Source organism: Ochotona princeps, chromosome 2 (assembly GCF_030435755.1).
Source record: "Ochotona princeps isolate mOchPri1 chromosome 2, mOchPri1.hap1, whole genome shotgun sequence".
In the NCBI taxonomy this organism is placed as follows: Eukaryota; Metazoa; Chordata; class Mammalia; order Lagomorpha; family Ochotonidae; genus Ochotona; species Ochotona princeps.
In genome coordinates, this window is record NC_080833.1 from 2,889,702 (window position 1) to 2,910,806 (window position 21,105).

The window sequence follows — 21,105 nt, forward strand, 5'->3', positions numbered from 1 at the left end:
GAAGGCAGGAGAGGAGGGAGCCAGAGTGGGAAAGACCAAACCGCCCACAGGCCGCAAACACGGAGGCACAGCCCCTGGCGAGGGCGGCCACCAGGAGGCTGTCCCCACCCCAGCCTCTCCCAGCCCACGGATGCCACCACAGATGCCAGGGCCTGGGTCTCTGTCCTGCTGAGTGTCACAGGGCGCTGTCTCTTGGGCCAGGAGGGCCTGGCCCTCCTGGCTCCCTCCCCCTGCAGCCCTTGGGGAACGCGACCCTGGTGTCCAGGGGAGAGGCCCAAGCACTGGGGGCCCAGATACCGTTGAAGCGGTCGATGGCCTCCTGCCGCAGGCCCCCCGTGATGCCGCCATCAATGCGCTCATACTTGTAGCCCTCGTACTCCAGGAAGTCCTCGAGCAGGTCCAGCATCTTGGTCATCTGCAGGCAAGGGCAGAGTGAGGCGCCCTCGGGTACAGCACCAGAGGCGCGTGAGAGGGCCGCCCACTGAACGTGGAGTCGGCCAGGCCCTGGCAGCCATGGGGATAAATGTGCCCCCTCGGAGCTCACCCTCACCCCCAGCTCTCCACATCTGTCGGTCAGCCTGGGCAAGATCCACAGGGGCATCCTCACCAGCCCTCGGGGCTCTCGGCAGCTCCTCATCCCCTCAGCCAGGCCACGCACCTGTCTTGCCTGAACACCCTCTCTTCACTGCTAAGGAGCTAGAGCTCCACCTCCTCGGTGACGTCACCCACACGAGCAGGGAAAGGCTCCCACACCCCCTCGCTCTGGCTACTTTAGCTGGATACACAGCTCACACCGGGCATCCCGTGGTCCTGCCATTGCCTCTGCCACCCGTCGCTGTGGCTGACAAATCCAGCATGCCCCTCGAGCCATCAAACCACAACTCCTGCAGCTTCCCAACCACATGCATGGGGCTGTTTTGTCACCACTCATCTTGCGTGGCACCCACGCCACACAGCATCCTGGACCCAAGACCTCAAGCCCTTTCCCAGGTCTTGGGTACAAACACAGTATCCTGGTCTTCCCATCGAGCCCCCCGAGGGTCCCTCCAGGTCCCTCCTGCCCTCATTTCCGGGCTGCGTCCTCAGTGCCTGCCCCAGTTCCCCCAGGTGTCTGTGGCCAGTGTGGACGGTGCAGCCAGTCCAGTGCAGCAGTTGCTCACTGGGGTAAGTTCCCCTGCAAGCTGATCAGCTCTTTCCTGGTGCCTAACTATGGCTCCTTTGTTTGCAGCTTCTCAATACTCCATGACTTTTGAGGATTCCAAAGATGTATTTAAAGTCTTTTCCAGGGCCAGTGCTGTGGTGTAGTAGCTTAAGCCCCCACCTGCAGTGCCAGCATCCCATATGGGCACTGGTTCCCATACCAGCTGCCCCACTCCCCATTCGGGAAAGCAGCTGAGGATGGCTCAAGTGCCTGGAACCCTGCACCCCTGGGGGAGCCCGGAAGAAGCTCCTGACTCCTGACTCCTGGCTTCAGGCCAGCCTGGCTTGGCCCCTGGACCTCTTGGCCACCTGTGGGGGCAGGGCTAGCCACGGTCGGGCTCCCTCTGGGGACAGTGGCGGGGTGCCAGTTCCTGGTCTCCCGTGGCCTATCCCTGGCATGCTTCAGCCCAGCGCTGGCCCAGGGGCCACCAGCGAGTGCAGGCAGCAGTTGCTTCCAGTGCATGGTGGAGCCATACCCCCTGGTGTGGCCTTGAGCACGGGGCCGGCTGGGTCCAGCTGCTAGCAGAGCACTTTCAGCCCAAGGACCCTGCGGGCCCTGGCCACACCCTCCAACAGAGCTGACCACAGGCGGGAACCTCTTATTCCCTGGTACTGAGGGCAGCTAGAGGAGAGGACCGGATCACGCAGCCCAGCACAAGGCCAGCACAGAGCCTGGTGTGGCAAAGGGGACTGGCACTGCCCCTCCTGGGCCCCCTGGGGAGAACCCCAAGCCACCCAGGGCGCCCATGAACAGCAGCCAGCCTTGCAGGGGTGAGGGTAGGGCAGGGAGGAGGGGGCCTCATCACCGCCTGGACGCAGGGGCCAGGGGACTGGAGGGGGACATGAATGCGAGCTCCTGGTGTGGGGCCCCACCCCCTGCGCCTTGGGGAACAGCACCTTCAGGGGCCAACAGCCAGGCTAGGTCCTCGGCCCTCAGGGTGGGGTTAGCAGCGGGCTCTAGGCACACCTGGGAGAAGATGAGCACACGGTGGCCCTCATCGCGCAGCTTCTTCAGCATCTTCTGCAGCAGCATGAGCTTCCCGGAGGACTTGACCAGGGAGCTTCCGTCATAGGAGCCGTTGGGCAGAACAGGGGCCTCCTGCAAGGGCAGTGGAAGGCAGGGCGTGGCTGCTCCCCTCGCTGCCTCCCCAAACCACCCCACCCCGATGCTCTGCACTTCCTGGCTCGCAGGGAAGGAGGTCTGCCAGCACCATGGACAGAGGCAGGTACAGAAACTTCTGGAATGTGAGGCCCTAAATCTTTCATCCTCGGGAAAAACCCAGACCACAGAGGGCTCAGGCCACAGAGAGATGAAGCCACAGGTCCCTCCCACAGAGGTCCTGGCAGCCCAGAGCCAGCAACGTGGCCATGCCCATGAAGGCGCACCTACCACGGGCACCTACCACCGGGCCTGCCATGGGCACCTACCACGGTGCCTGCCACAGGCACCTACCATGGGCACCTACCACGGGGCCTGCCACAGGCACCTACCATGGTGCCTGCCACAGCACCTGCCACGGGAACCTACCATGGGCACTTACCACAGTGCCTGCCACAGCACCTGCCACAGGCACCTACCACAGGGCCTGCTACGGCACCTGCCACAGGCACCTACCAAAGGGCCTGCCACAGGCACCTACCACGGGCACCTACCACAGTACCTGCCACAGGGCCTGCCACAGGCACCTACCACAGGCACCTACCATGAGCACCTACCACAGGGCCTGCCACAGGCACCTACCACAGGCACCTACCACGAGGCCTGCCACAGGCACCTACCATGGTGACTGCCATGGCACCTGCCACGGGCAACTACCACAGTACCTGCCACAGGCACCTACCACGGCAGCCACAGGGAAGAGGTAGGGGTGGTTGCAGCATTTCTTCAGGTCCATCATGATGTTGAGCAGCGACACCTGGTTGCCACCGCCTTTCGAGTTGAGTGCCTCGAAGTTGCGTGTAAGGATGAACTTGTAGTACTTCCTGCAGTGGGGCAGATCAGGACAGGCAGGGAGTGGAGGGAAGCTGGGGCTGAGTGCCAGGCACCGATGTGGGCGTGTGCCTACACACACACACACACACCCACACACACACACGGATGCCTGGAGTCACCCAGCAGGTCACTTGGACACTGTCCCAGAGGCTCGACCACCACCATCTGAGACGCCCCAAGGAGGATTGGGGGCAACAGGTGGGCCAAGCCACGAGGGGCTGAGGTCCCCTCCTACGCCCAACCCCCAGGGAAGCAGCCCGGGAAGGCAGGGGCAGAGCAGGGGCAGGGTCTGGCCTCTCACTTCTGCATCTGGCTCAGCTCCACACGCACGATCAGCTCGGTCTTGGCCGGCATGTTCTTGAAGACATCAGCCTTGAGCCGCCGGAGCATGTGGGGCCCCAGCAGGTCATGCAGCTTCTTGATCTGGTCCTCCTTGGAGATGTCAGCAAACTCCTCCAGGAAGCCCTCCAGGTTGCTGCCACAAAGAGATGGCCTGAGAACTAGGAGCAGAAGCTCCAGAGGGAACAGCCACCCAAGGCCCTGGCTCCGGGAGTCAGGGTCATGGGCAGGAAGGGAGGTCACCCAGGCACGCGCCCGCAGCCCCCATCTCGCTCGACCAGGCACAGGGACTCACTTAAACCTCTCTGGTGTCAGGAAGTTGAGGAGGTGGAAGAGCTCCTCCAGGTTGTTCTGCAGTGGGGTTCCCGTCAGCAGTAGTTTGTAATCAATCTTGTAGCTGTTTAAGACCCTGAAGAACTTGGGGGACAAGCAGGAGCCCATGGGGGGCACTGGGCGGCTGCTGGCCCAGGGCAGCCCTGGGGGCTGGCAGGTAGGGGGGCCCAAGCCCCGGAAGCCCATGGGAGGGCGGCAGTGAGCGGCCACTGGCCCAGGGCAGTCCAGGGTCCCAAGCCCCAGGAGCCCAAGGGGATGGTGGGCAGCAGTGGGTGGCCGCTGGCCCAGGGCAGCCCTGGGGGCTGGCAGGCAGAGGGGCCCAAGCCCCAGGAGCCCCGTGGCCAGCAGGGTCTACCTTGGACTGGTTGTTCTTGAGCCGGTGGGCTTCGTCCACCACGAGGCAGGCCCACTCAATGGAGCCCAGGATAGCCTGGTCAATGGTGATGAGCTCGTAGGAGGTGAGCAGGACGTGGAACTTGATCTGCACCTCTTTCTGCAGGGACACAGGGCATTTGGGAGGTGGCAGCCAGGGCCGGATGACAGGCTCCGCGAAGCAGTGTGCACGGGAACCCCAGAGCCTGGCCGGCCGGCGACAACAAAAAAAAAAAACAGTAGCAGGCAGAGGTGGCCCAGAGCGCAGCACCCGAGTCAGGGGTGGGGGGTGCAGCGGAAACAGCAGTAACAGTGACACCAGCAACGGTGCCAGCCTCGGGCCCTGCACCCAGTCGCTCACCGACGCCCTCTCTCATCCTCACCAACCAAGTGCACTGGGTGTCACTGTCCCCCTGAGCCACGGGCTCCCCCAGGTCCCCACAGCAGACCCAGTGGAACAGACCAAGGAGAGCTCAGCGCCCTGCAGTTGCTGAGCTGAAATTCTCAAGCCCCCAGATTTCAACCTGTGTTCTTTAGGAAGTCCCATGGAGGTGCTGGTGCTGTGGTGAAATTCCCTGCAGCACCTGCATCCCACGTGGGCACCAGTTCAAGTCCCAGCTGCTCCACTTCCCATCCAGCTCCCTGTTTGTGGCCTGAGAAAGCGGCAGAGGACAGCCCAAGTCTTTGGGACCCTGCAGACCCAGAAGAAGGTCCAGACTCCTGGCTTCAGATGGGCTCAGCTCTAGTCACTGTGGCCATTTGGAAAATGAACCAGTGGATGGAAGATCTTTGTCTCTGTCTCTGTCTCTATAAATCTGACCTGCCTAGTAAAAATAAACAAATCTTAAAAAAGAAAGAAAGGAATGATACTTTGACACCTGCCGTGGAAGAACCAAGAGAGTCTAGTGAAGGAAGCAAGGACACACACCAAAGGACCCCAGGGTGCCAAGGGCCGGGGCTGGGGCACACAAGATGGGAGTCAGCTTAAACAGGGACCACAGAGGGGGTCGAGGGACCCACAGCAGTGACCTGCACCGACAGGCAGCAGGGTGCCAGGGGCCAGGGGCTGGGGCACGCAGGATGGGGGTCAGCTTAAACAGGGACCACAGGGACCCACAGCAGTGATGGCTCCACGCACTGTGCACGTACTCATGGTGAACCACTGAACTGTAACCCCCCCAAATGGTTAAGGAATTTAAAATGATTTTAAGCAAAAAGTAGAAAAAGAGACAGAGATGTTCTACCTACTGGTTCACTCCTCAGATGCCCACAGCAGCCAGGGCCAGGATCTCCCCAAAATAAGACAATGCACTCAGTGGGGTCGTCCCCTGCAGGCTCTTGGGGTGCACAGCAGCAGGAAGTGCATCTCCACCTCAGTCCCAAGCCCCAGTACGGGCCAGGGCATGCCGCTGTGACGCGCAGCGTGTCACCACAGCCGATACCACCCGATGTGGGCGTGTGCCTACACACACACACACACACACACACACGGATGCCTGGAGTCACCCAGCAGGTCACTTGGACACTGTCACGGCAGATCGAATGCTGTTCATGTCTCACAAACAGCTTTTTAAAACGAACAGAGTCAAGTGTGCAGAGTGTCTGGGCTGCAGCAAGACCCCTGCATGCCAGTTGGGGCCAGGAGGAGTCCCCAGGCCGACCCTCCCTGGGCCGGGGCACCTGCCTTCATGCGGAACACCTTCTTCCCACTGCGAATGGCGTTGTCCTCGAAGGAGAACTCGTTCTCGCGGATCACGGAGCGGCTCTCCTTGTCCCCCGTGTAGGTGACCACGTAGAAGTCGGGTGCCCACATCTCAAACTCACGCTCCCAGTTGATGATAGTGGACAGTGGAGCGCTGACCAGGTACGGCCCCTTGGAGTGGCCCTACAGGGGGACAGCGTGTGCACGCCTGAGCCGGATACAAGGAGAGCAGCCGCCCCGCCCGCCCTGGGCCTGCCCACCACGCCTGCCCACCTCCTTGTACAGGGAGTACAGGAATACGATGGTCTGCACCGTCTTGCCCAGCCCCATCTCGTCAGCCAGGATGGTGTCGGTGCCCTGAGCCCACGAGAAGCGCAGCCAGTTCAGGCCCTCCAGCTGGTACGGATGCAAGGTGCCGCCCGTGGAGTCGATGTACCATGGCTGCTTATCGAACTTGACCGTGGGCTGTGAGGGAGGCAGAGGTTCAGGCATGCCCTGAGTCCTGAGCCGCCTCTCTCCAGTCACTCCACATGCTCTTCCCTCTCCTCCCTGCCTTACCAACTCGTCTTCTAGGTCTTGGCCAGAATGCCCCTTCCTCCAAAAAGCCCTCCCTGACTCACAGCCTGGCTAGAGTACCCCACCTGTGGAGTCCTCTGTTGTCAAGCCCTGGCTCCCATGAGCACATGGGCCTGAGTCCCACCCAGTGCCGGGGAAGTGGTGGGCGCTTAGAATCTGCTGGATGCATGGCAGTGTGGCCTCCACTTCACACAGATCTGCTCCTGTGTTCTGGGGCTCAGGCTATCTGCTCCATGGGGCCCTCCAAAAGCACTAGACCCTCTGCGTGCCCAGCACCCGAGGCAGGGGTCCAGGGCAGAACCTCTGCGTGCCCAGCACCCAACACAGGGGTCCAGGGCAGAACCTCTGCGTGCCCAGCACCCAACACAGGGGTCCAGGGCAGAACCTCTGCGTGCCCAGCACCCAACACAGGGGTCCAGGACAGAACCTCTGCGTGCCCAGCACCCAACACAGGGGTCCAGGGCAGAACCTCTGCGTGCCCAGCACCCAACACAGGGGTCCAGGGCAGAACCTCTGCGTGCCCAGCACCCAACACAGGGGTCCAGGACAGAACCTCTGCGTGCCCAGCACCCAACACAGGGGTCCAGGGCAGAACCTCTGCGTGCCCAGCACCTAACACAGGGGTCCAGGGCAGAACCTCTGCGTGCCCAGCACCCAACACAGGGGTCCAGGGCAGAACCTCTGTGTGCCCAGCACCCAACACAGGGGTCCAGGGCAGAACCTCTGTGTGCCCAGCACCCGAGGCAGGGGCCCAGCGCAGAACCTCTGCGTGCCCAGCACCCGATGCAGGGGCCCAGCGCAGAACCTCTGTGTGCCCAGCACCCGAGGCAGGGGCCCAGGGCAGAACCTCTGTGTGCCCAGCACCCGACGCAGGGGCCCAGGGCAGAGCCTTCCCAGCCTCTCTCAGTGCCCAGTCCAGGCCTCCTCCCAGGTAAGGGCAGTCCATGATGAACAGAGCAGCCACAGGGCTGGACATGGAACCCTCCCACACTCACCTGGATCGGGTGCCCAGGCCATGCTGGGTCCTCCTAGTGAGATGCCCACCCCTAGGGCCACCTGCCCCACGGCCCGGCCCTTGGCACTCACATCCACCTCAGGTGTGTCTGGCGGCTTCTCCTGTTTATCGTCCTTCAGCTTCTTGCCCTTCTTCACCAGCCTCTTGGGCAGCCTCATGTCTTCCCCCAGCATCAGCTCCCTGGGAGGAGAGCAGCAGGTGAGCGGGGCGCAGGCAGGCCAGGCCCTGCAGGCCAGCCCCCGCAGCCCACCTGTGGCCCCAGTAGGTCTGCTTGAGGTTGTCGTAGTATGGGATGTCAATGTCGTCAATCTCCCAGGTGCACTGGTCGTAGGGCAGGTCCTTCCATTTGATCAGGTAGCGCACGTCGCCCTTTGTGTCGAAGCTGCAGCACACAAGACGGGGGACGGGGCTGTCAGGGGGCATTCGGGGCCAAGGCCACAGCACAGGCGCAGTGAAGGTGCCTCGCACGTGTGAAACTGCCACTGGGCAGGAGCCCAGGAGTGCCAGTCAAGCAAGGGAGTTTGTCCAAGCCCTGACAATCGCAGCCACGTGGGGAGTGAATCAGCAGATGGAAGAGTTCGCTACAAGTTGGATGGCCACTCGCAGAGACACCCAGGGCCGCGGACCAAGCGACAGAGTTCAGCAGTACACAGCTTGATGCTGGCCACAGTAAGGGCCCTCAGGGAACTCCTGCACAGCCCAGGGGCCAGGCAGCAGGCCAGGGGAGTCTGCACCCCGGGGGGCCAGCAGATTAGGGGCGCAGTGACCAGCAGAGTCCATCCCCAGTCACTACAGAGACAGACTTGGTAAGCCCAGACTGACGGAGTCAGTTGCAGGGGATGAGCCCGTGGGGACAGCAAGAAACCGTACATTTAGGGCACAAAACCCTACAAAGGCCAAGAGTTCGGGTCCTCTCATGCAGGAAGGGGAGGGCACCTCCTTCAGGAAGGCCCTGGGCAAGTTCCCTGAGCCCTCGCGGAACCCACAGCACACGAAGCACAGCGGCCAGGGCATTGGGCTCTGCCCGACGGGCGGCCAGCAGCGCGCAGAGCGGGGAAGGCCCTGAGGCCCTTGGGGCGGGGTCCAGGGCACTGGGGGCTGGGGCGTGCGGACTGGGCTCACCTGGCAGCCTCCAGCCAGCGCTGCCCTGGCTATCCCACGACCCTGGCGGGCCCCTCCCCAACCTCTTGCAGCCTCAGTCCCTGGCAAAGTGGGTCCTGGCATGAGGCCACACTGGCTTCGGCTCCCAGCACCATGCCTCCTGGCTGGCTGTGTAACTCCTGCCTCCTGGTGGGAAGACGCCCAGTGCCCCGGCCTCGGCTCATAGCCAGGAGCGTGGGGAGGCAGCCCCGGGCCTCGGCTCATAGCCAGCAGGAGCGTGGGGAGGCAGCCCCGGGCCTCAGCTCATAGCCAGGAGCGTGGGGAGGCAGCCCCGGGCCTCGGCTCATAGCCAGGCGCGTGGGGAGGCAGCCCCGGGCCTCGGCTCACAGCCAGCAGCGTGGGGAGGCAGCCCCGGGCCTCGGCTCACAGCCAGCAGCGTGGGGAGGCAGCCCCGGGGCTCCCGCCCCGGCCATCCTCAGGTGCAGGCAGCCTCCGCGGCAGCCCCAGCCCAAGACGCCCACCTGTGGTTCAGGATGCGGTGTACCATCATCCACTCGGGCTTGACCCCGTAGCGGTAGAAGCGCTCCTCCATCTTGGCGTAGGTGGGGTCCTTGCCCTTCCTCTTGTCGCTCTTGCTGTCCTCCTCCCCGGAGCCGTAGTCGAAGGGCGGCGGCTCTTCCATGTCATTCTTCCTTTGGTAGTTGCGGTACATCACGGTGTGGTACAGTTCCAGCTGCTCCACAAGGGTAAGGGTTATCCCTGGGGCACAGTGGCTGCCCCCTGTGCCCCACCCCACCCAAGGAGGTCCCCAGCACCCTACACCCACTCCATGTCCCACCTGCCCGGGGCCTCACCTGCAGCTCCTTCACCCAGGAGCAGTGCCAGTAGGAGAGCCCAGCCCACTTGACGAAGAACTCCCTCTCCGGGATGCCCTCCAGAGGCTTGGGCCGGGGCACACCCGGCTCCAGCTCCGGGCCTGGCAGGCCCACCATGAAGGGGGCTGGCGGCTCCGTCCACCTCCAGTGCAGGATCCGCTGCACCTTACCCTTCAGAGGGGGACACTGCGGACAGAGGAGCACCCCCAAGCGGTCAGGGCTTCGGGGCTTCGCTGACCCACCCTACAAACTCCCCCAACAAGCTGCTCTGTCCCCTTGCAAGCACCAGGGACCTGAGCAGGACAAGGACATTGTGTGTAGGACTGGGGGTGGGAAGCAGGCCTGCTCAGCGGGCAGCAGAGCTCCGGCCTGGCCACGCTCTGCCCGCAGGTCTCCTGCCCGCCGACTCCATCCTGCTAGGGCCCTGGGAACGTGTCACAGCACTTCCTGACCCAGGAGCACACAAACTCAACTCCAGGTCAGACTCCCCTGCAGCCACGGGAGCCTGGGGTGGGGGGTGGGGGACAGGTGTCAGCCCTCCCCCAGGGTATGACCTGCAGCTGTCCTGCACACACCCAGCCCACTGCTAGGCCTCAGGGCCAAGAGACGGCGGGGGGGGGTGGGGGGGGGAGTGGGGAGGACGCTCTGGGGCAGTGGGAGTGAGGCTGGCTTTCCCAGCAGCCCCCACCCAAGCCCACAGACGGGGCAGTGGGGGAGGACTCAGCCCCTGCCTCCTGCCCGGGGCCTCCTGGGGCTCCAGAGAAGCACAGAAAGCTGTACCCTCAGAAGGGGGCCCCCCAAGAACCCACACACCAGCACAAGGCACACACAACACACGACACAAGCCAGGAGGCACAGGATGACACAGGGCCAGAACCTGATGAGAGGGAGTGGGACCAGGGCGGGGACACCAGGATGCAGCGGCGTACCCCCTCCCTGCACAAACTGGGGCCCCAAGAACTCCTACCCTGCCCTGTTCCCACCCGGGGCCTTGGGACGGGCGCCAGGGCAGCTCTGGGCCTGAGTGCCCGTGGGATGAGACTTCCCCCCACCACCAGTTTCCTAGTCTAGAACTGGGAGTGAGAAACTGCCTGGGGCTCGAAAGCTCTGCGGAGCCCAGCAGTCAGCGGGCAGTCAGCGCTGGACTCGCTGGGAGACACCAAGGGGTCTTTAGGTGCGGCTCAGACGGTGGGCGGGGCCGTGTCTGGGTGGGCGGGGCACTCGGTGCAGTGGGCGGGGCACTCTACTCAGTGGGCGGGGTGGTGGCCGGAGTGGGCGGGGCGCTAGGCGCGGTGGGCGGGGCGGCGGCTGGGGTGCAGGGGCACAGTGGGCGGGGGCGTGTCAGGGTGGGCGGGGGCGTGTCAGGGTGGGCGGGGCGTGTCAGGGTGGGCGGGGCGGGCCGGCAGAACACTCACAGTACAGCGCGGGCAGAGCCATTCACCGTTTGGGATCTCAGGCAGCGGCGGGTTGAGGCAGTGCAGGTGGTAGGACGAGGGGCAGGCGTCGCAGCACAGCAGCTCCCCACCGTCCTTGCACACGCGGCAGAATTCCATGTGGTCGTCCTCCTCCTCCTCGCAGCCGCCATCCTCCTCCTCCTCCTCGTCCTCCTTGGGCTCCCACTGGATTCCCTCCTTCTCCTGGGGGGAGGAGGGCGGGAAGCCAGGTGGAGGCACCCTGGGCCTGCCCTCCTCCTCCTCCTCCACCGGGGGGCCCCCAGGGAGCGACCCCCTGCCCTGGCTTACACAGTGTGGGCAGCTCCACTTGCCCTCGGGAGCCTTCTCCAGCTCTGGGTCCAGGCAGACCAGGTGGTAGGCCCGGGGGCAGGTGTCACACAGGATGATCTCCCCTCCCTGCTGGCACACCTCGCAGTAGTCCTGGTGGTCCGTCTCGTAGCCATCGCCATCGTCAACTAGGGTGGAGATGGAGACAGTGGTGGAGGACCTTGTCCTCACTCCCAGTAGCAACCATTTCCAACTCCCTAGGCCAGCCTGGCACACAGCAGGTGCTTAACGGATGATGGATGGTTGCAGGATGGGTGATGGATGGGTGATGGATGGGTGATGGATGGATGATGGATGGATGATGGATGGGTGATGGATGGGTGATGGATGGATGATGGATGGATGATGGATGGATGATGGATGGGTGATGGATGGGTGATGGATGGATGATGGATGGATGATGGATGGTTGCAGGATGGGTGATGGATGGATGATGGATGGATGATGGATGGGTGCAGGATGGGTGATGGATGGATGATGGATGGATGATGGATGGATGATGGATGGATGATGGATGGATGATGGATGGGTGCAGGATGGGTGATGGATGGATGATGGATGGGTGATGGATGGATGATGGATGGGTGCATGGATGATGGATGGATGATGGATGGGTGCAGGATGGATGATGGATGGATGATGGATGGGTGCAGGATGGGTGCATGGATGGACAATGGCTGGAGGATGGACAAGGGGTGGATGGGTGGGTAGATATGGTGAACAAATGACAGGAATTACTGAGACTGTAAAATAGTATAGAAATGGCTAGGAAGTGGATAGAAAGGAAGAAAAGTAGGAGAGAGGATGGGAAAATCAATAGAGCGCGAACGGGTTAAAGGAAGGGATGGAGGTAACAGAGGGGTGGGTGCGGCAGTGGACGGGGTCACGGTGGGTGGTGCCTTAGGCGAAGCAGCCCCTCCTTCCTCACTGTCCCAGCCCTGACCCTGCCACAGACCCCAAGGAGGGGTTCTGTCCTCTGACAGAGACCAGGCGAGTCCCTGCGTAGGGCCAGGCTCCTGCCCTTCACCCCAGCCTGACGCCGCCCTCGCAATCCCTACTCGTCTTCTTCTTGCGCCGTCTCTTGCTCTTCTTGCCCAGGGCCGCAGAGCACTCGGAGCGCACGGAGGAGCTGTGGATGCTGGCGCTGTCAAAATCCGACTCCTCCCGTTCGTCCTCCTCACTCTGCAGGGCCAGGGCACAAGTTCGTGAGCCAGGGGCTTGCTCCAGGGCTCTGCTGGCCTGGGCAGGGCAGAAAGGAGACCCTGGAAGCAGCATCTCCTGTACTTTGTGTCAGCCCAGTCACGGGAGCCTACCCAGCCAGCCCATCTCCCACCCTACCACCCTCTAGAGCTCCCGTTCCATGGGGTGGGCCGCTGGGACATGGGTGTAGGGCTGAGCTTGGGGCCAGAGCCGGCCCAGGGCATGGAGGGCAGCCCTGCCTACACACCCGCTCCCAGAGCTCCTGGCTGGCCACAGAGGGGCAGGCCAGCAGATTCCCCAGTGCTGCCCAGATAGAGCTCAAGCTATGGAGGCAACCACAGGCAAGCTGGGCCCCAGAGCAGCAGGACTGGCCAGAGAGAGCTCCTGCCTGGAGTACAAGCTAGAGGGGCCTCTGGAAGGATCTGAGCCCTCAGCAGACGGACAGGGAAACAGGCATAGCGGATCTGCATAACGGGGGAAGGTGCCCACGGCCAAGGCGGCTGGCCCTCCCTGGCACACACACACGCACCCACTCACCGAGGAGCCCTTCTTCCTCTTGGTGCCCATCCCTCCGAAGCGGAACTTGAGCCCGGCCGCCTTCTTGCCCTTGCCTTTCTTCTTCGTGTCTTTGGAGCCTTTGGCCTTTCTCCTCACCCCGGGCCCTGAAAATGGGATGCGCCAGCAGCCACTGATGCCACGTCCCTCGCCCCAGGCAGCAGCCCCTGCGGGGTGGGCCCTGCTCGGAGACTCACTGTTCTGCACACTGTGCACTGCGTGCCCTCGAGACACCAATGACCACAGAGCTACCGCTGCCCTCACAGCCAGCAAAGCCACCAGGACTCAGCCGCCCATCTGTGGGCCAAGTCCGGGCACCCAGAGGGACGTCCTGCTGCCTGCCTGGCAGCCAGCCTCCCCAGGCCCACTAGGTACTGGCATCACCCACGACTGTCCCCAACTCTGCTGGCCTCTCCAGGAAAGGCCAGCTGACCCACGGCTACCTGCACAAGGCTGGCCTCAGGGAAGGGTGGTGCCAGCCTCCACAGCCCAGCCCAACTGCCAGGGTCCTCAGGCAGCTTTGCCCCAGACCCTCCTTAGGCCACCTCACACACAAGAACACAGAGCTGAGACCCCAGCTGCACCCCGCATGGCACGCCAGAAAGTTGCAAGCTCAGGAAATGAAAAGTTCAACAGCTGCAGCCGAGTGAGAACGAGAAAGCAAAGGCAACTTAGCTGGTGGGGCAGGAGGGAGACCCTCCAGAGACCCCAGGCGCCAAGACGGCCAAAGGCGGGCCCCCAGGCACTCTCAGAGCCCTGCCATCCCAGCATGCCAACACCCCTTTAGCTGTCAGAGCCCTCCCTGCCCCCAAGCCCCACACCAAAGGGCTGAGTTGCTGCCCACCTTGGCATGCAGCCCTGGGCAGGTACATGTCTCTAGCGCCAAGAAGCCAAAACTTCCACCAGGGGGCACCCTTCCCATGCAGGGAGTCCTGCCTCCTTACCCGCCCTCCAGACGCCCACCACTGAGCCACCTGTGCACCCGGACCCCGCTCTCCTCCAGCCGCCTCGGAGAGCCAGCCCTGACCACACCCACTCCCGGCTGCCAATGCTTTTGCATTTGCAGGAGGCTAAAGCCACAGGGCAGGACCCTCCCAGATGGGCCTGGAGAAGTCCCTGCCCAAAGCCGGTACTCAGACAAGCACCAGCCCTGGGCTGCTCAGATGCTGGGGCCTGCCAACTTTTCCAACCTCCAGGCCCAAGGGAGGTGACCCTCCACATCTTTCCCAGCCGGAGAAGCAGAATACTGCATCGGTGTCCCCACTGTCCCTGTCTGTCCCCAATGCCCCATGCTGTCCAAGTCTGTCCCACGCTGCCCCATGCTGCCCCCACTGACCCGCACTGCTCGCTGCCCCCCTCTGCCCGCCGTCTCCTTCTCTGCCAGCTGGGGGCTCAGTGCCTTACCCTTGCCCTCCTTGGTCTTGGCTTTGCGGATGGGCACAGGCTGGGGCACCTGCTGGGGGCTGACAGCCAGCGGAGGGGCGATCGCGACCGTCTCCACAGCCGCCGCCACAGCCGCCGCCGCTGCCGCCGCAGAGCTGCCCTTGAAGGGGTTGTTAGCACTGAACTCACGCCACTTGGCGCCCAGCACAGTCATCATCTTGGACATGGGGATTTTGGGGTTCTTCTTGGCAATGAGCGGCCTAGGGGGAGGGGGAAGAGAAGGGTGAGGGCAGGGACCAGGCTCCGTGGCCATGCCCAGGGCTTATCCCTGCCCCCACTCCTGCGCTCTCAGGCACGGGCATCTCAACCAGACTGAGATGAGAGGCCCTGGCAACTTGAGGCCCCGCCCACCTGTTCCCAGGGAGAGAGACTCACGGGCCCAGCCACCTGCTCCCAGGGAGAGACTCACGGGCCCAGCCACCTGCTAAAACAATTGCCTTCTGCCCCTCCCCCTGGCTCTGCCAGCGCCCAGGCCCCTGCCCACCGGAGGAACTGGCTGAAGGCCTTGTAGTTGGTCAGCGTGTGGTAGTCCTCCTCTGAGAACAGGTAGTCCACGTCATCCAGGCCCCACTCAGCCATGAGCTGCCCCGAGGACTTGGGCTCCTAGGAGACAGGGGCAGAGGTGAGGGCCCTTCTAACCGGCACCCCATTCCCCAGGCCCCGCTGCAGGGCAGGGGCAGGGCTGTGCATGAAGGCTGTCCTGGATGGAGCACCCTGCCCTGCCTGCTGAGGAGGTGCAGGGCCTGTGCCGAGTGTCAGGGCTGGGGGTCGCAGTCAGCCCAGAACTTCCAGCCACTGGAGGCAGGAGGCCGACCCGTGGGACAGGAACAGGGCTTCAGGACAGGTGAGGGGAGCTGTCCCTGGGGAGGGAGCGGAGCTGATGGGTAGCCTCCCGGGAAAGCAAGGTCCCTGCCAGGCTCGGGGCAGGGCCCTGCCAGGGCCCCTGAGCTGGGCAGAAGAAGGCAGGAGGAGTGTGACCACCACCCCCCCTTGTGGCGACCAGGAGCCAGCCCTGGGGTCCAAGGAGCACGCAGCCCTGGGTTATCTGGAACGGCCAGGGAGATCCCAAGGCCCACGTTGTGCTGCGAGCGAGAGGCGGACAGCTACCTCACCTCTCTGTGGCTCAGGGTTTTTTTCTCTGAAAAGTGGGGATAATTGTACAGATGCTTTGAGCAGGGCACTAGGTGTCAGCCACCTGGCACCCAATCCTCCCCACTGGCACATGTTACCTACCAGTCACACACAGCCTTCCTGGGCCAGGACCCCTGGGCCAGGGTGGTCCTGTGATGTGACCTGGGCAGTCTGATGGCAGGGCAGAGGGGTGAGGAGAGTGAGTGACCCAGCCGGGGCTGGGATCCCCAAACCGTTGTGCATGTATCCAAGCCACAAGCCTGCTGGCCTCACTCGGGGCTGATCCCACCAAGGCAGAGAAAGTTGTCAGCAGCACCACAGGATCGCAGCACCCAGTAGAGCCTCCGCCTCTCAGCTAAGCTGCTAGGGGCTGGGCTTTGGGCTCTGGCGACAGGGTGCTGCCTGGTGTACACCCCAGGCCCGAGCCCCCTGGGCCAGCAACCAGTACTTCAGGGGACTCAAGGCTCCAAGTCCTGGAGAGTCAGAGATTCCCCTGTGGGTCCCTAACCCACAGCACTCAGGACACCCCTGAAGGCGCCTGGCACCCCTTGTGGGAGTGGGGCATGTTATTTGAGTGCCAGGTGTCACCACTATGGGTCACCCAGGTCATCCAGGTGTCAGGGCGGCCACAGTCAGCTGGCCCTGAGGGCCCCGTTGCCCTGCTGCAGCCTCAGGGTGACTCCGAGACCCAGACCGGGTGCACCCCCCTTCTCACACAGGCAGGAAAGCGCTCTGGCTTCTCTGACTCCAAAAGCAGGAGGCACCCCTGGAAGCCCAGTCCCCGCCCTGCAGAGACACAACTGGTTTTTTTATTTCACCAAATGGTTCTGACCCAGAGCTCGAGCTCACATTGCAGCAGCAGCTGCAGGGGACCTGTCCACACACCTGTCCATCCGCCTGACCATCAGCAGGCTGCTGCCTGGCATCCTACCTGGTACTACCTCAGATGCTTTCAGTGCCACCTGGCTACCATGCTCACGGGTGGGTACACGCACACGTATGTCCATGTGTGTACATGCACATACTAGCACGCTGCGGTGCATACATGCGTGCACAGGCATGCGAACACATACACGTGTGCACATGTACATGCATGGGCATGCTCGTGGGCATGGAGGCGGGCACACGAGCCTCGACACCAGCCGGTGCCGGCTCCTCCTGGCTCCGCTCCCTGCTGGGGAGACTCAGGGCACCCGGCAGGACGGACACCTTTAGGCATCCGTCGTCATTCTCCTCCTCCTCCTCCTCCTTCCGTCTCCGCTTGGCTTTTTTCTCCTTCTTGTCCTTGACTTTCTTCTTTTTCTTTTTATTGGGGGAGTAGTCGCTGCCTTCGCTCTCCGACTTCTCTTCCAGATCCTCCTCGTTTTCCGACAGCTCATCATTGCTCCCCTGCAAGAGAAGGGGGACGGTGAGGGACAGAGGCCCTGCGGGAATCCAGGATCCTGGCCAAGTCCCTCGGCTCAGGCAGCTGCCGCGGGGGCCACCCCCGGGACTGTTGCCAGCAGCTTTCCAGGTGAGCAAAGTTCTGGAAGAGACAGGAGATGAGGGCTGTGTTGTGGCATAACAAGTTAAGCTGCCAGACCCGGCGCAGTAGCCTAGCGACTAAAGTCCTCGCCTTACATGGGCTGGGATCCCAAATGGGCGCTGGTTCAAATCCCAGCTGCTCCACTTGCCTTCCAGCTCCCTGCTTGTGACCTAAGAAAGTAGTAGAGGACGGCCAAAGCCTTGGGACCCTGCACCCACATGGGAAACATGGAAGAAGCTCCGGGCTCCGGGCTCCTAGTTTTGGACTGGCTCAGCTCCAGCCATTGTGGCCATCTGGGATGGAGGCTCTGTCTCTCTGTCTCTCCCCTCTCTAAATCTGGCTTTCCAATAATAAACAAATAAATCTCTTTTTTAAAAAAAGTTAAGCTGCCATCTGTAATGCCAGTATCCTGGTTGGGGGCTGGTTCAAGTCCCAGCTGCTCCATTTTCAATCCAGCTCCCTGCTGGTGCACCAGAAAATGCATTGGAAGATGGACAAGTCCCTTGAGCACTACACCCGTGTGAGAGCCGCGGAGGAACTCCTGGCTCCTGGCTTCAGCCTGGCCCAGCCCCAGCCATTGCAGCCATTTAGAAAGCAAACTGGTGAATGAAAGATCTCTCTCTCTCTTTAATTATGCCTTTCAAATGAACAAATCTTAAAAAAAACCTGGAAAGATGCAAAAGCAAGCTCAAAAAGAGCAGCGGGGTAACAGAGGCACCAGGTGGAAGCGGGCAAAGGGAGAGAGGGGACACAGGGGGTCAAAAACCCAGCGGCATCCCCCCGGAGCACCTCGGGAGGCCCCCAGCCTGACCTCTGCCCTTCCAGGCTGTGGCATCCACAGATGGGAGCAGCAGCCGGCCGCCTCTCTTCCCCGGAGAGGGTGGGCCGTTCCCTGAGACCCAGCTCTGAGGGACCCGCCCCACGTCCTGACTTTCCCACTCTGCTGCAAGCTCAGCCTGCTCTCACCTCCAGGCTGCTGGCTCACAAACCTCTTAAGCCCAGGCCACTCAGAGTGAGCAGTGAGCAGGCAGCTGGCAGAAACAGGGCCTGGGTTTCCGGGAATATTTGCTTGGCCATGCCAGGCGCCAGGAGCAGCTCCCAGCCCAGACACTGCCAGAGCCTGCCCAAGGGCAAGCACCTGCCCCCAGAGCTGAAGCAACGAGCGGCCACGGAGCCCAGGCTCCACCTGACTCTGGGGAAGGTGGAGGTCAGGTAGGGTTGTGGATTGTCCCCAGCGTGTCTCTACCTGGGCACTCAGCCCAGTTGAGCTAAGGATGGGAAGACACTCCCCTCCACCTGTGGTGGTGTTCAGCACCACGGATAGGGGCACGCTGTTGGGCCTGCCGTGTGGGGAGGCTGCCCTAAGGACTGACCCGCAAACCTGCTGGGAATGAGGCTTGATGAGTCACCCACGTGGGTCGCAGGGCTCCCCGGGGGGGCACTGCCCCTTGCAGGTCTGACACTTGGGCAGATCAGCTTCCTATGTGACAAAGACCTTGAACACTACCACACAGGTGAAAGATAGCTGAGGGGGAAATGGGCACAGGGTGGTAAGGGCAGGTCTCCATGGACCAGGCCTTGGTGCCATGCCCTGAGCAGCAGGCAGCTCATCCAGGCCACACCAAGACCACGCCAAGACTGAGGCACCCCTGCCTGGCTGTCAGCCAGCTGCAGTTCTGGGAATGCCCAGACGAATACCTCACTCATCTCTGCTGGATGCCAAGGGCCCAGCAGGAGAACAGAGGGCAGGAAGCGGACCAGCCTCACACCAGCTTTGCTGGTAACGAGGCTGGGGCAGACTGCCCTAAAGGTGCCTGATGGGAGGTTGGCAGGACCTGGCCCTTGAGTGCAGCAGAGGGCAGGCAGAGGGAGGAAGGCAGAGAGTGGAGAGCCCTGCAGCAGGCAGAGGGGCTGGAGCTGGCTGGCAGGAGGCCAGGTGCCCATGAGAGCACAGAGCAGGAGGGAGGACGGAGAGCCTCAGCCAGGACTGAGCAGGTATGCAGCCCCGGCCGCCCCCTCCCCTGCAGCTGCCCACCTCCGGGCTCAGCCCAGTGAGGTGGCATGCCTACGCATGAGCCCTGTGGAAGACGAAGCTCTGACTCCCAACCCCCAGCCGAAGGCCCCTCCTCTATGCTGCCTTCATCACACAGAGCCCAGCCCCCATCAGAGGGCCCCACAGGGCGGGGGACACGACCCCACCAAGTGGGGACGAGAAGCAGGGGCAGGGACTGGCAACAGGAGCTGTGAGAGGCCCCGGGCCCAGCCCAGTCATTCCCAGCCCTTCCCTAACAGAGCTCAGTGTCCTCCCTCAACAACAGAACTGAGAGCAGCGCACCCCATGTGTCCCACGGCAGCCGTGGTAGCCTGAGTCAGGATCTGAGTCAGGATTTGACCTTGGCCCTGTCCTTTCTGCTGCAGCCACCCTGGGCAGAAAGGGGGGGTCTGGTCGGCAGAGAAATCTCGGCGGACTTGGAGGCTGCCGGCAAATCTGTCTGAGACGCGGCCCCCAGGCTGTGTGCCAGGGGCAGGGGCAGGCTGGGCCGTGAGCCCAGGCCCCATCGAGGGCACAGAGCACAGCCTGGGCACCCGGAGCGGGCGTCCACCGATGCTGCTGGATAGAGGCCTGCGTCTCCTGCTCCCCCTCTCCCTGCTGTCTACGCCTAGTTCTCCGTGTCGCATCCCCCAAAAGAGGGGGCATTTCAACTCAAAAGGAAGGGAGACTCGGTCACCCTTAACTCAGGGGGTCCGTCGAGAGGGAGAGGCAGAGAGAAAGAATGAAACTGGAGCCTTCCATTCACGAGGGTTATAAACAGTTATAATCTGGCGCTGAATAATTGGTTGCCATGGTAACCGCTGCAGTACAGGTGGAAACCATTTCTCCCCCAGCGCGCAGGGCTGACAAGGAGCCTCATCTGCATGTGCTCGGGTTCTAGCTGCAGCCCGGTGTTTTCATGTAAGTCGAGATCCACAACATGCTACCCGTACCCCCAGCGGCTGCCTGGGGCCTACCTGCCCCAGCCCTCTGCTGGCTTCATCTCAGGGTCACCTGCTAGGGAAGGGGCCTGTGTCCAGCGGCCCCGTGAGCTTTCCAGCTGTCACCAGCTCCCTCCCACCCCGCCACACCTGCCAGCCGGATGGAGTCAAGCCCACGGGCGTGCAGGGGGAGAGACAGCCCTGGCCCCAGGGCATCTCGGGGCCCATTAGGTGCTGCCGGTCAATTGCAAGCTTCCTGTGCACTGCGCTCCACAAGCAGCATTGCCTCTCGGCAGGGAGAGGAAGGCGGGGTGGGGAGGGTGGAAGGAGAGGGAAGAAGAATCGGAGAGGGAAGAAGGCAAAGACCAAGTCCAGCCAGGGGGCACCAGGGGGCAGCCAGGGGACATCAGGGGCACCAGGGGGCACCAGGGGGCAGCCAGGGGACATCAGGGACACCAGGGGCACCAGGGGGCAGCCAGGGGACATCAGGGGCACCAGGGGGCAGCCAGGGGACAGTCAGGGGGCAGCCAGGGGACAGTCAGGGGGCACCAGGGGGCACCAGGGGACAGTCAGGGGGCACCAGGGGGCACCAGGGGACAGACAGGGGGCACCAGGGGGCACCAGGGGGCACCAGGGGACAGACAGGGGGCACCAGGGGACAGCCAGGGGACAGTCAGGGGGCACCAGGGGACAGACAGGGGGCACCAGGGGACAGCCAGGGGACAGTCAGGGGGCACCAGGGGACAGTCAGGGGACAGCCAGGGGGCAGCCAGGGGGCAGCCAGGGGGCAGCCAGGGGGCAGCCAGGGGGCACCAGGGGACAGTCAGGGGGCACCAGGGGGCAGCCAGGGGGCACCAGGGGGCAGCCAGGGGGCACCAGGGGGCAGCCAGGGGGCAGCCAGGGGACAGCCAGGGGGCAGCCAGGGGGCACCAGGGGACAGTCAGGGGGCACCAGGGGACAGTCAGGGATCACCAGGGGACAGTCAGGGGGC

At 63.1% G+C, this 21,105-nt stretch overlaps 1 protein-coding gene across 1 annotated transcript in view; it reads right to left on the reverse strand.

Moving 5' to 3' along the window:
* CHD5 (chromodomain helicase DNA binding protein 5) overlaps positions 1-21,105 on the reverse strand; it is a 43,896-nt gene that overhangs the window by 13,369 nt on the left and 9,422 nt on the right. Inside the window, exons 3-21 of the mRNA XM_058661005.1 lie at positions 16,826-17,005; positions 14,970-15,088; positions 14,447-14,685; positions 13,025-13,149; positions 12,346-12,469; positions 11,249-11,415; positions 10,922-11,143; positions 9,486-9,692; positions 9,153-9,364; positions 7,781-7,912; positions 7,602-7,710; positions 6,213-6,404; positions 5,918-6,122; positions 4,221-4,354; positions 3,828-3,949; positions 3,495-3,668; positions 3,042-3,183; positions 2,168-2,299; positions 298-415 (exon numbers count right to left, since the gene is read on the reverse strand). Of these exons, the coding sequence (XP_058516988.1) occupies positions 298-415; positions 2,168-2,299; positions 3,042-3,183; positions 3,495-3,668; positions 3,828-3,949; positions 4,221-4,354; positions 5,918-6,122; positions 6,213-6,404; positions 7,602-7,710; positions 7,781-7,912; positions 9,153-9,364; positions 9,486-9,692; positions 10,922-11,143; positions 11,249-11,415; positions 12,346-12,469; positions 13,025-13,149; positions 14,447-14,685; positions 14,970-15,088; positions 16,826-17,005 (3,055 nt within the window). The remainder of the gene's footprint in view (positions 1-297; positions 416-2,167; positions 2,300-3,041; positions 3,184-3,494; positions 3,669-3,827; positions 3,950-4,220; positions 4,355-5,917; positions 6,123-6,212; positions 6,405-7,601; positions 7,711-7,780; positions 7,913-9,152; positions 9,365-9,485; positions 9,693-10,921; positions 11,144-11,248; positions 11,416-12,345; positions 12,470-13,024; positions 13,150-14,446; positions 14,686-14,969; positions 15,089-16,825; positions 17,006-21,105) is intronic.